Source organism: Patiria miniata, unplaced genomic scaffold, assembly GCF_015706575.1.
Source record: "Patiria miniata isolate m_02_andy unplaced genomic scaffold, ASM1570657v1 HiC_scaffold_3, whole genome shotgun sequence".
Taxonomy (NCBI): Eukaryota; Metazoa; Echinodermata; class Asteroidea; order Valvatida; family Asterinidae; genus Patiria; species Patiria miniata.
Window position 1 is genome coordinate 35621572 of NW_024037069.1, and position 13644 is coordinate 35635215.

Here is a 13644-nt window from a genome sequence, read left to right on the forward strand (position 1 = left end):
ATCAAAAGACAACATGATGCATATTTCTGGTCATCATGCGCAGTCTTGACATCAACTGTTCAAAAGTAACCACATTACTACACAGCAATTTCAATTACATTATGTACCAACATTTAATTGTGCTAAGATCGGGACCGTCATGATATAAAAGTGTACATGGAAAGTTTACTTTTGTTCTGATTTGTCCATCTCTGTACATCTCTTGAATTAATCCAAGAAATAAAGGAACTGTATTTTCTGCAAGAGAATGATGAACGTGAGCTGACATGAAATCTTCAGAGAAACACCATCCATGGAGGTATGCACCATCTAACAATGATCAGAGGCGTTGTGCTTTGTGATAGTACTTATTGAGAAGCCACATGCACCACAATAAGCAATGACCACTCGCTATTGTGTTTATTTAGCCACAATAATACACTGTGGTTGAATGTGTCCGAGCGCTGGAAGACCGTCCGTGTATTGATTGGTTGGCAACGGATTGCCCAACCAAACACAGCTCAGGCAACAGTAAAACCCACAATATTGATGACGTTTGCACGGCATTGTGTGCTCGATGGACTCATCGATCCTCGTAAAACGTTCCTGAATGGGAAAAGGATCATTTTCTCGGCAAAGGGGCGTTTGTTAGCAAAGAATACCCGGCTTTGAAGCGCGATTGTAAACTCCGGCACGGCACGTATGCCAAGTTTCTGGGTCACTGTGAGTACTGACTCGGAACGAGGACGAACAAACTGTAACCTGTATGAAGATACAGAAATCAAATAGCTCGCTTTGTTTGACCAGTGATTGATTTGTGTTATCTGCTGTCGAGGATCGTTCCAGCTTAATGTCATTATCAACACATTGCTATAGTATCTGACAAATCATATCTACCATACGCCGTACTAAGGAAAAGTCACCCCATGGAATGTTCCTAGTCAATTCTGACAAGTCTACCTCCTTGTAGAGTGCGTGTTCTCGTGGACTCTGTCTTCACAACTCGAGGACCGTGTTGATCTGTGACTACAAGCCGTGAAATGCACCTGTTTTGCCCACGAGACACACGCCCGTTCTGCGCTTTGATGTTGTGTCGCTGAGCTGAAACGGATAATAGGCTAATTGCAGATAAACAATGTAATACAGAAGAGCTGCATGTGGGATTCTTCTTGTGAGATGTATTGTCGTCCAGTGATATGCACAGATTGTCTAATTGAAAAGTGTTTATCATAGCCACTTTATAGTGGCAAATGATTTTTGTCCATCAACCGCAATAACTTTCAAGATTGTTGGTACGAATTGCCTTTTTCTTCAAAGTGCCAGCATCATTTGGACAAATATCCTGACGTCAACAATGTAATGGAATAATATTGTTGACTGAGTTGTTACATAACCTGCTGCAAGACTTTTTTACACTTATAAAGCAGATTATACAAGATTATGATTTTGTAAATGTCCGCATGAATGAAGTTGATCAAGTGACAAGCGACAAGAATCAATCACCATGACTACTGACGCAAAAGGTACGTAGAATTTACTATTATTGATTTGAATGTTGTGATATTGTTGTTTCAGGTCGATATTATCAATAAAATGTATTATCTGTTTCATACCATGCTTACACTATCATTGTTACTTAATAATATCTGTTAATTCATAGTTCTTCATTTACACCTTTATTTTAGGCATAATGCACTGAATTAGTAGACCTAAATAGGTTGTAAAATCACGTCAAATATCTTCTAAATGCACAGACAACTCAAGGCCCGAATTGAAATATGGTCCTCCATCTAAAAATCCGCATAAAATGTATTGCTTAGGAAAATGTAATGTTTGAACTCGTTTGAGATTGAAAATCGAATGTGTGAAACTCTTTGTAAAAATGTAATGATATGATACCGGTACCATTTGTCTTCTTTGATTAAACATGCTTAGAAAATATAGCAGTTAGAAACATTAAATGTATGTGCATAAATTGATTTTGCAATAGAAAACAAAGTTTCCGATAAAATAGGAAGCACGTCATGGGTACCAATGCACTTACAGTCGGCAGATCATATTTTGTTTGCACGGAGCATACAGACAATGGACTCCCAATAAATTGACAGACAACAGTGATGTACAAGGGTTATATCATGAACTTATATCAACAAATGCTGCATTTTTAACATCAAAAAATATTGCCTGTGCATGACTTGCGTGTTTTTTTTCCAACCGTCTGGTGAAAAGTACAGGAAATGCATTGAATTGAAAAATAACGATTATAGTCAATTGCCTCTCGTTGTTAGGCAACCAAGGTCAGTTGATGCGATATATTTTTTTACCTGACGACATACGATGTGAACTTTGTGTACACTATTTAACACTGTGTGTATCAATAATATTGAAATACGAATAGTGTAAAATGTTGGTTCTATCGTTGTGCATTTTACATTTGAGATCACGTTTTGGCCAGGTGTCCTATAATATTTGGACTTTTATGAAACCGTTCCCTCGAAATGCAGTCACGAATGTATCTGTGACTTCTCATTTTTTTTCTCTGCACCACGACATGCACAGTGCGATTAATGCGTCCGTATTTCATACATTCCAAATTTTACATGATACCTTTCGTGTCGTTTAAGTATGCGGCAGATGATTCCAACGACTATTATGAGAACCACATAAAAAGCGTCTGATGGCAAACAACAGCGGGTAAATGGAGGAATTATTGTAAGGTTATTGTGAGAAAAAAAAACGTCGGCTATTTTCAATGAGCTTTTCTTTCCTCAAGGAGATTGTTACAATCGACATCATGGGTTTTATAAACACATGTAGTCATGTAACAATCGTCTATCGGGACGTGATGTATAGAGGTCTATAGGTCTTTTTCTGTTCAAGGCTGGGCTCAAAAAAGGCTGTAGATTTCAAATGCAGAACCCATACGAGTTGCGTCTGTGTTACAAAACATGGATGGATAATCTCTCCTTAGGGGAGACAAGTTGGTCTGCCCTCTTGGGTTCCATAGCAACAAGGATCATCTTGTTTTGGACGATTCAAAATGGCGTTTAACACTGTCACAGTGACTCGTGAATTGTAACTACACTTGTTTTCTTCCCTTATTCTTGCATACCACTTAACTAAAATTCAACTCTGGTGTTTGTTTTTTTTAGAAACAAACCATCCATTTCATTTCCTTTTCCATTCTTGGTTTATTTCGGTATTGATATCCAATTCTCTTTTACAATAAACTTTGAGATGTAAAAATTAAAATAAAATACATGCCAAGATGTCCAATATCTGTATTTTCTAAAATCAACAAAATCAGAATTCATTGAGATATGTTCTTTTGTTTGGTTTAGCGGTCTATTAGTAGGATTCGTTTTCAAAAATGAATAGAAAATTGTTCAGCAAATTGTTCAGCTTTCGATCACCAACCTTTGTATGATTTTTTAAACGAAGGAAGACATAATCAATTTAATTGCTCGATCACTGAAATAATTGAGACTAAATTGCGGTCAGCGAGCGTAGAGGTTATTGTTCCCGCTTGTCTTGAGCACATTTACATGCATTAATTATTGCTCCTCGTTAATTTGTTTCAGTGGAGTGCATTTGGCCTACAGTAAACGAAGGAAAAACGCAGGTTGAAAGTTATTGTAGCGCATATGGCCTTGAGGGTGTATGTTTGAAAGCTTTGCGTTGTCATGACAACTCTTTGGCGCCAGTCAACATGCCTGGTTGGTTTCTGACCCATGCACTGCGGGTTTGGAAAATGGCCGCAACGTGGTCTACTGGCGCTGATGGTGAACGGCCGTTGGACAAAAATAACAATGACCTCATGATATAAAATTTACTAGTGAATTATTTATCTCTAGTTATGAACCGAAGCAGTTTTATGCGTCCGTGACACTCACCGAAGCTCGCAATCCCAAATCACCGAGGCTCGCAATCCCAAACAAAATTATTGTGGAGAATTTTGAAAGTGAAGACACTTTGGATGAAGTAAATCAGATAAAATCTACTTGATTATCAAATTTATGTCTGTAAATTTTATAGCTTGAAAATAAGAAGGGCCTATATTTGTGTGATTTTAGTCCATTTGTGTCCGTTGCTTGGTTTGAACTGCGGTTTAGAATGGCATATGCAACGGGGACAAAACGCATTGAAAACGTGCACAATGAATAAGATCCGATAATAAGATCCTAAATATTTTGAAGACGATAGGTTTGACAAGTATCTTTTTTTGAACGAACTTTCAGTTTGTGCCGAATGCGGGAATGCTGCAGCCAAGTTCTACAGTCTACATGGCAACGACAGGACGCTGCTCTGCTCATCGGAATGCCATGAGAAATGGAAAGAGAAAAACGTAAGATTTGGAAAATGTGTTAACAATTTACAAAATACACAGCAAGCTGCCTTCTCCTGAAGCATACATGATTTAAAAAAAAAAAGGAAACCAAAAGTCAATGTTTTATTCCTTGCATATTCGATAAATGTTTCTCGTGTGTTTTTCCCCAATAATGCAGGATGATTCCACTAACGCTCTCTTGATTGAGCTGGATGAGAACAGTGGCGAAAATAAAGATGATGAAGCAGAGGTAACATTTAAGTTTACTTTAAATTTACTATATCGGTACTTTACTTATAGTATTCCCACTACTAAAAATACATGAATTTATATAATACAGTCATACCATTTTGTCTATTTAACAAATTCTGTTCATCTGGCTTTCCACTGTGTTCATCGGTGATATCAAGTTGATTTCAAGTTGGCCTAATTTTTACATCAGAGTCAAAAAGTATATTTCCCCTGTAATTTAAGTTTAAAAGTATCATTTGGCTGATAAGTTAGTTTAATCTTTATTGTAAAATCTTTATTAAAGTTAAGTCAAATGTTTCATTTCACTGCATGCCCTTGAAGCAGCCAGTGTAAATCTCTCAGCGATTGAGAACTTACAGTCAAGTTCGTAAATATCCAACATCTGTATTGGGGAAAAAACGCTAATTATTTTTGTCTGGCGTTCAACAACAGGTTAATGAAGTTTTCAAGGCGTGCCATCGCGGTGAAGACAACCTCCAAAAACTACAGTCTCACTTCCAACTGTACGGAGAAAACCCCAACCAAGTCAACGCCAAGGGCCAGACTCTGCTGACATATGCCATAGCAAAGGGAGACGTCAAGACACTAGACCTGCTGCTATTGGCTGGAGCTGAGATCGACGCAGAGGATGATAATGGCGATACTGCGCTGATGGTTGCCGCGCAACTCGAATCTGAAATAAAGGTATTGTAAGCGGAATTGATGCTTATTTATCTCGACTGTATCATAAACTCACGCAGGCTAAGCTCACAGAGTGTACGCAAAGAAATAAAGCGGTTCCTTTTGTAAATAAATCTACTCGGACGAATCAAAACTAAGTCAAAGGAAATAGAATATTTTTTCTGAAAAGAATAGAACAGTGTGTTCTAATGCCGATGGTTTCATGTTTCTGATAACCAGTTGACGTATTATTTTGTTTATTTTTGCAGGTTGAGTATCTCTTGGAGAAAGGAGCGCAGCCTACCATCGCCGACATCGAAGGGAAAACAGCATTATACAGAACAGAGCAAAATAAGGTAAATCTTTGTCTGACGTGCATGTTTGTGACTCATGATCACAAAGTACTTTCCCCTATCCATCTTGGATTGTAAATGTTTACCAGTGCGGGGAGTTAGGCTATACTTGCTCTCAGCCGTTTTATGGAAACTGGAGCAGACACAATCCTTATGTACATTGTTCCATGCTGGTACAGTATAGGCATATACACTTTTAATAGTTTGGCTGTTTCAGACCGGCATTTCAAAGTTGCGCTGAACCAAAATGCCCTGTCAGTCCGAACAATATTACTGCATGCAGTCCATCTTTTCGACGACTGAGTAGGCGACTGATTAGACGACTGATTAGGCAGTTGCTCCTATATTGTTTTAAACATTAAACTTAATAGTTTCATTCTATACGACTCTGGAAAGTCAGTGCAAAGCCCGCCTCATACTCGACACCAAAACGAACGCGAATTTGTGACGTCATGGCAAATATTCGCACTGCGCAAAAGTTAAACACATTTCAACTCTGGTGAATTTCACAGCAAATGAAAGTAAAGGAATTCTTTCTTTATAATTTGTGTAGTCCAAATTTTGGTGTAAAAGTCTCAGACATTTTGTAATTTCGGCTAACTTTCGATGACCTGGTTTCAGAGACTTTTAAATGCTTAAAGGTTCCACGGATGTATTTTTCTTATAAGAAAACAATGTGTGCAACTTTCTCCGCTTCTTAAACGGATGAAAACTATTTTACATCTCTTTTCGGTTAGTTTTATTGAAAAGGGCACTCTTTAAGCATTTTTAATTTTCCATGATTTTTTAAGACAATTGAGGGCGCCGTTGCTGTGATATCATTTCAGGAAGGCACTGTTCAGTAAATTAGGGGTTTTCTGTTCAAATTGTGAACCAAAATGTTGCTTATTGAAAACATTTGTGGGAAAGGGCTACTAACTTATTGGCTTACTGCCATATGTACTGACAAAACAACGAATCACCAAAGAAAAGAACATTTATGACAGCAAAATATCCCAAATTCTAGCAACTTTCTGTGCTGAAGTAGCTGTAATCTTGGCCTTTCTGCCTAGAATGACATCACAGTTTTGCTCATTAATATGGAAATTCGCTTAAGCATAAAAACCAAAAATCACCAAAATACCGTTAAAAATAGCAAAAACGAAAATTGAAAATAAGGTTAAATGGGACACAAAGGTGCGTTTCCAAGGATTGCATTAAAACAATTACATTGCGTGGGCTCACAGGTGCAAAGCAGCTTGCCATGCAGGTGTGATTATAATAAGATCTCATCCAAATTTTAAATTTCACTGACTCTGAAAAAAAATCTCTCTTCAATGTCACAGGTATCCATGATTGATGGCGAGTGGTGCACAGGGTTAATGGCTATCCTCGCTTTCAAATATTAACCACTTAAAACTTGTTTTTCTCAAAGCTCTCTGCTTTTTTGTCAAATGTGGGATTTGGGAAGCCCTCGGTGGGTGCAGCGGCAATAGAGCCTGTCGGATATAAATATGTTTTCCACAAACGCTAACAATACATTAAAAGTAAGAAAACAAAATGATAGAAGGTAAAAAAAATATACATTGATGCCGAACCCCAACTTGGAAGTAAAGAAAGTGCAAAGTGGGGGAGCAGTTAAATCAAGGCCACGGATCTTGTGAAATGCTGAGATCTGCGTTTCCAAAGATCGAGCGATTTTCATGAGTGATGGGAACATTACCAGCACGTCGTCGTAAAAGTTGGTACCTTGATCCGGTCTTAACTTTTTCTTTCAAATGGGGCGTGCGGTCGCTGCCGAAGTGAATTGAACGTGATGGGAAGTAATAAATAACCGTCTGAAATTTTCTACACAAACTCCCGGTGTGTGTGGGGGGGGGGGAGGCTTTGCATAGAAATTTTCAGGTACCAACTTTTACGACAATGTGTCAGTAATGTGTTCAATGGCGTAAAATTCGCTTTGCTTTCGAAGTAAATACCGGCCTTAAAACGGGTGCAACATATTTTTTTGTGTAGTTTCATAGTGATTGAGTTCTCGTTACCTTTGCCGTACTTTGCATTCTTTCATTTTAGACCACGAAGTGTGCAAAGCTTCTGATTGACAAGGATCCTTCGCTGGTTCACGCGACCGACAAACATAAGCAAACCGTGCTTCACCTGGTAGCCGGCGAGGTCAGTTATAAACTACTGTGAATTTCTGCTCTCTCACATTTTTCTTTGATAATTTAAAACCAATTTGCACTCAAAGTTTTCTCACCACTGTTGTTTTCTGTTCTGTCAAATGACAGTCATATAAACCAACTGCTATTATATGCTTTTACATTTTGATCATTAATGATTTTACATTTTTATTTGTAGGGAAATGATGAGCTTATTAGCTATCTTTTGCAACGTGAGTCCAAGAGAAACGAGCTGGATAATTTGGGACGCACGCCACTGCACTGGGCTGTCATACAAGGAATGGTAAGTGTCGAAACCATGTCATAAAACTGCTAAAAACAAGGTGTTAAATAAACTGAGTGTGGCATGTCCTCGTTGAAGGCATATAGGATCATTTGCTTGTCATGCATTTTGTTCGTTTTAAATAATAACACCACTCAAAATCCAAAGAAACTGTTCAAAAACCTAACCTGGTAAGTTTCAGTTTCAGTTCAGTTAAAAAAATCAAAATATTTGCCCTGTTTACCAAAATAGACCATGTCTAACACGGGCCTCCAGAGCTATATAAGTCTGTTATCACTATACCATCCACGTAATTGATGAGACATCAATTATAGTCATTCTCTGGACAATCAGCATCATACTGCGAAAATTTAAAGATAAATAGAATTACTCTTTTAATCAACATTTTGTCTTCATTTTGGTATAATGTAGAAAACAAGTGTTGAGATTCTTTTGGAGAGCGAAGGCGAGAACGCTATCGACGTGCGAGACAAGTTTGGTTTCTATCCGATCCACTGTGCCGTGCAGATCAACAGACCGGACATCGCACGACTACTCGTACACAAGGTAAGGCATGCCGCCATCTTGGTCATGTCCCCTGACTGCATATAAACATTATTGGTATGGACATTCAACATCACGTCTTTGGTTCAAGCCATCTTAGGTCATGTCATGTTTTGTGGTCATTTGTATCTAATGATAGTGCATTGTATATAACTTAATCCAATAAACAACAATGTCACTAACAATTTGAGAGCCTCACTTAAAGCTGGGTAGGTAGAATGCCGGCTGGTAGCGTACTGGAGGTCACAGATCCTAAGCCGTTCCCTTCAATTTCTTTGTTCAAACATTCACAAAATAAATTAAGATATTTATATTATTTTGAAATTGAATTAATTGCGAACTTGGAACAATCAGAAAATAGCCACCTCTTGTAGTTGTCATTTTGTGATAAGTTGTAATGGTTTCATTAAGTAGCTTACGAAATGCTTTAAAGACGTAACATACATGTAAACGAGAATACGACGATACAATATTCTGTCTTTTTTTGGCCAGGGTTGCAATCTTGGTCTGATTGATTTCGCTTCCCGGACGCCCTTCGTCTATGCAGCATCCCTGGGCTACCAAGAGATATGCGAGATCATACTGGAGAAGCAGGTGGAAATGAATGCATTCGATCGAGACGTAAGTCTTTCGACTTTCCTTCCAAATTGAATCTTTATTTTTGACGAAAAGCCTAACACTGTTTGCTCAGTGGTAAAGCTGGCCAATTGAGGACATCTGTAAGTTCATCAGGACGAAACCTCATTGATGGAACTACTAATCACACGATCGTGCAAGCATGGAACACCATCAATTGCTCAGTAACGAGTTGGCCAATCTTCATGTCATGTCTTTGGTTGCAGCTGTCACTCAGTTCTTGTTTCGCTAGCTAAGCAAACTTGCTAAGCATAACTCCCTCGGTGCACAAATGAATACGACGTAAGGAGGCCAAGCTCGCCAAAGAGTTTCATTAACTTGTGCTGTTTTCCCCCACATTTTTATAGCAAAAATAATCTAACACTATGCCATCATGAAGGCGTGGATTATTATTATTTTTGTAACCTTTGAATACCAGGGCTTCACTGCGTTACATTTTGCTGCTTCGAGGGGTGACAGCACCCTCTGCCGTCTGCTTCTCAACCAGGGCGCAAACGCGGATCCGACCAATGAAAAACGCGAGACGCCCCTCCACCTTGCCACAACCAATGAGCACAAAGATGTGGTCGAGATCCTCATGAATAATGGATCAAGGGGCGTGTCCATGACGGATGAAGATGAAAGGTATGGGTTAAAGTATGCATTATTTTGGGAATAATCGAAAAACCCAATTGAAAAACTGTCGGTTTTTTTAATTCGGTTTGAAACAATATTTCATACATGTAATAGGTATTAAAATAATATAACATTACAGAGAATGTATTACTTCAATTCTCTTTTGGTGAAACTTTAACGAATTCGATGATCTTCTAATTTTCCGAGTTAGGTTTTCCCCTTTAATTGTTTAATTTTACTTTCCAGGACGCCAATCCACCACGCAGCTGAGTGCGATTATCTGGATATTCTCAAAATTCTCGTCAATAGGACGTCAGCGGAACAGGACAAAGAAAACACGGGAACAGAAAATAACAGGTGATTTGACAATAATCAAAAAGACTAAAACGATTAATCAGGAGGATATTGATTAAAAATAAACTTAAAACTGAAAACGCTTCTCCATTTTCGAGATTTGTTTACGAATTCCAAATGCCTTTTTTTTTCTTTTTCTTTTACAGCAAAGACGATTCAATAAACGCTTTAGACATGCGAGACAGTGACAACCACACAGCACTGTATCTTGCCGCTTCGCGTGAGTACCGAGAATGCTGCAAGGTCCTGTTGGATCGAGGTTGCACGGTGGACGAGGAAAGTAGACCATACCTCGTTCAGATGGGCCTCATAGAGGAAGGAAAAGAAGAGGAAGCTCAAGAAGAAGCGACGGAGAAGGAGGTTGAGGAGGACGGGAGTGCCATGACAACAAGGGAGAGATACGCCCCCAGCGTCAGCCCATCGACAGAGGAACCACCCATTCAACTATGTAAGATCAAGTTGAGTTTTCTTACTACCACGTGCTCACATCAATATTTTAAAGTTACAGAACTGAAACGAGATATATTCAACAGTATTTTTGAAACGTCAGTTTATACAATTCATCGGAATTTAGAAACTATTGAAGCCTGAAAACGTTCCTATACCAAAACACCTGTTTTGATCGATAACGTGATTGACTGATTAATTGATTGATTGGTTAATTGATTGATTGATTGATTGATTGACAGCTCCCGTGACAGACAGAGATGTGATTGCCAATACTTCTCGTCACATCCAAGATGACGTCATGTCGAGCAGGTCAAGTAAGAGCTCCCGGAAGCCTAAAGCAGACAGCTGGACCAAGTTTATCGAGAAGAAGAAAAGAAACAAGGACAACATGTTGCAAACGTACGTTCGTCTTTCATAGAGTATTTCGGATTTTTTCTAAGTTATCAATATCTCGCAAATATCAATTTGAATTCTCTCTTTGTTTCTCTTCCACAATAAACAGAAACCGCAGTATTCCCAAGTACACCGGTTCACCCTACCTCATTCCCCAAGTCGACAGCCACGTTTTCAGGAGGTACCTGATTGGCCACCGCACCGCGCACGACATCTACAGCGACGAGAAACCAACCAATCACAAGAAAATTTACGCAAGTGACGGGCAGTCGAGGAAGTACTCGTACTCGCGGAGCGCAACCTCGGATAAACCGCTGTGGAACAGTATGTTTTGAAGATTAAAAGTCCAGTTACCAATTTTATGGAACATCTGAGGACAAAAATGTGGCTAAGCACACTAAAGCTCAGCTTAGCAAGGACAAGTTACCAACCAAATGCTACCTCATTGGTGTTGACTGGTTCTCAGAAAATAGTTTGTTTTGTATCTGTACATTAACTTGTCAGTACTAACATATACTAACTTGCTCAGCAAGTTGTCATGCACTTTAAGACCTTTCTCAAGCTGAAAATTCCTGATGAGCTTCGCAAGTATACAGTGTTATCATAAGACATTGCACGGGTACGTGTTTGACGTAAATACTGCTGCACATATCGGTAGCTAGTGTAATGATGGTCTAATGCTATCCTGAATGTGGAGAACAACATATTTCTGCAAGTCTTCTCTTCGTAAATGTCAATGAAATGATAAACCATGGCTACATGTAGCCTAAATGGTTTTGAGGAGATATGAATCACTGTAACTGCACGTCTTATAACACATTTCAGAACAGTTTTTCATGAACATTTTCCAGTATGACATTCTCTCGTTATGTGCAGTCAATGTATAGGCCTACATAACTGTTTTACCCAATATACGTTTATTCTGTAACTACGTGGGAGACTGAGGAGAAAATGGGTGTCAGGTTTTGGTATAGACGTAACTCAAGTCGGACTCAAGTTGATATCCACAGCACCCACTGCCATTACAACTGCCATCACAACCAAGAGAAAAAAGCGACTTGGGTCTAGTCTAGGTTTTGGGTTGTATAAATTAAGTGGCATTGATTGTTTCACTGAAACTGAAGGAAGTCCCACAAATGGCAAGTGCGAGATAAATTGGCTTGCTTTGACTTTCTCGCCTTTAAAACTATGATTTGGAATAAGAGCCTTGAATTTATTCCCACTATCTGGAATCAAACCCAAATCACTACTGTACGTCCCTCATTGCCAACTAACCCATCAACCAATAAAAAAAAATCGGCTTGTATAGTGCAAAACAAATTGTAAAAAAAGACCCCTAAATCCGGCAAATTGTTAATTGAACTGGGAACTTTCAATTAATTGTTGTCACAACTTTGGCAGAGCACACCTATTATCTTTAGGCTAAATGGTCCAGTCATTCCAGCACTAGAAAAATAACATGGTACATGTACATTTCTGATGTTTTTCCATGTTATACTTCACTTTTGTATTACAATAAATTGTATCATGAATTTTTTGGTACTTTTCATGTAACAATGTATTCTTAATAATGTAATAATAAATCCGTATAACATTGTAAGTACTATATCGTGCATGGAGGTTCAGTTCGTTCTTTCTTACCATTTTCGTTGATGAGAAGTTCACTACGCTTATCGTCTGTAAATCTGTAGATTAGTTTCCATACTGCAATGATGCATTCCATTTACACTATTAGATCTGTCAGCAAACATCGAAACAGCGGTGCGATATCAAATGCAGATTTTTAGTTTCATAAGTAGTCTGTCATAATTACAGCCTTGGTCAGTCGCCCCATAATACAGGATGAGTCAAAAAGAAATCTGTGACCTGGATTATATATTTTCTTCCCTCAAAAAGCAATTAAATTTGACACACCAACGAAGCATATATCAAACGAGTATACTCTTCCACTCATTTGAAGAAAAAAAAAGACTTACTGAAGTTGATCCATGCTATAATGAGAAGTTATGCATATTTTACTAAAATAATTCATTTTTACAGCTGTCCACATAGAATGCCATTTGAAGCTTTTGAGCTGAGTAAGAACCAGAAATTACACACAGGCATTAAGATACAAATGAGATTTACAGAATTTTTGTCGACTGAATCATTATTTTGTGTTTTAAATATGAAAAAAAAAATCTGAAATAATGTTGGTAATTTTTGTTTGTTCCAGTGCAAATGTTCGTTCAATATTCATGAAAGCAAGAACACGCCATGTTTTCATTGTACATGTCAACGGTAAATGATCACTGGTGGACAGCTGAATGTTGTGATGTTTGTAAATATACAAAACTTGCGAATATAGTATGTAGATAATGTGATTTTTTTTACAGCTACTAGTCAATAATATGTACTTAATCCCTTCATTATTTTTATTAAATGAACCAAGCCACATATATTCTTTTTTCATATTTGTTCTTATTAGAACACCTTCTTTTTGACTCGCCCTGTATGACATTGGCTTGCTGATGGTCAAGGTGATGAAATAATGTTTCGATTCGGCAACCTTAAGGGACACTGCGTAATGGGAGCGCCCAATTGGGCTGTAAAACATCTTCTTTTCACGAAATGATATCAACTGGAAAGAGCATTTGAAAA

General features: G+C 38.2%; 1 protein-coding gene across 1 annotated transcript; it reads left to right on the top strand.

Moving 5' to 3' along the window:
* Positions 1-444: 444 nt before the first annotated feature.
* On the top strand, positions 445-13442 carry LOC119738009 (inversin-like). The gene is made up of 14 exons (XM_038212716.1): positions 445-1502; positions 4218-4324; positions 4485-4556; positions 4991-5242; positions 5488-5574; positions 7624-7722; positions 7909-8013; positions 8425-8559; positions 9049-9177; positions 9611-9816; positions 10054-10164; positions 10308-10609; positions 10851-11010; positions 11114-13442. Exons 1-14 carry the CDS (start codon positions 1484-1486, stop codon positions 11337-11339), a joined length of 2010 nt encoding a protein of 669 aa, XP_038068644.1. The 5' UTR covers positions 445-1483; the 3' UTR covers positions 11340-13442.
* The last annotated feature ends 202 nt before the right edge of the window (positions 13443-13644 follow it).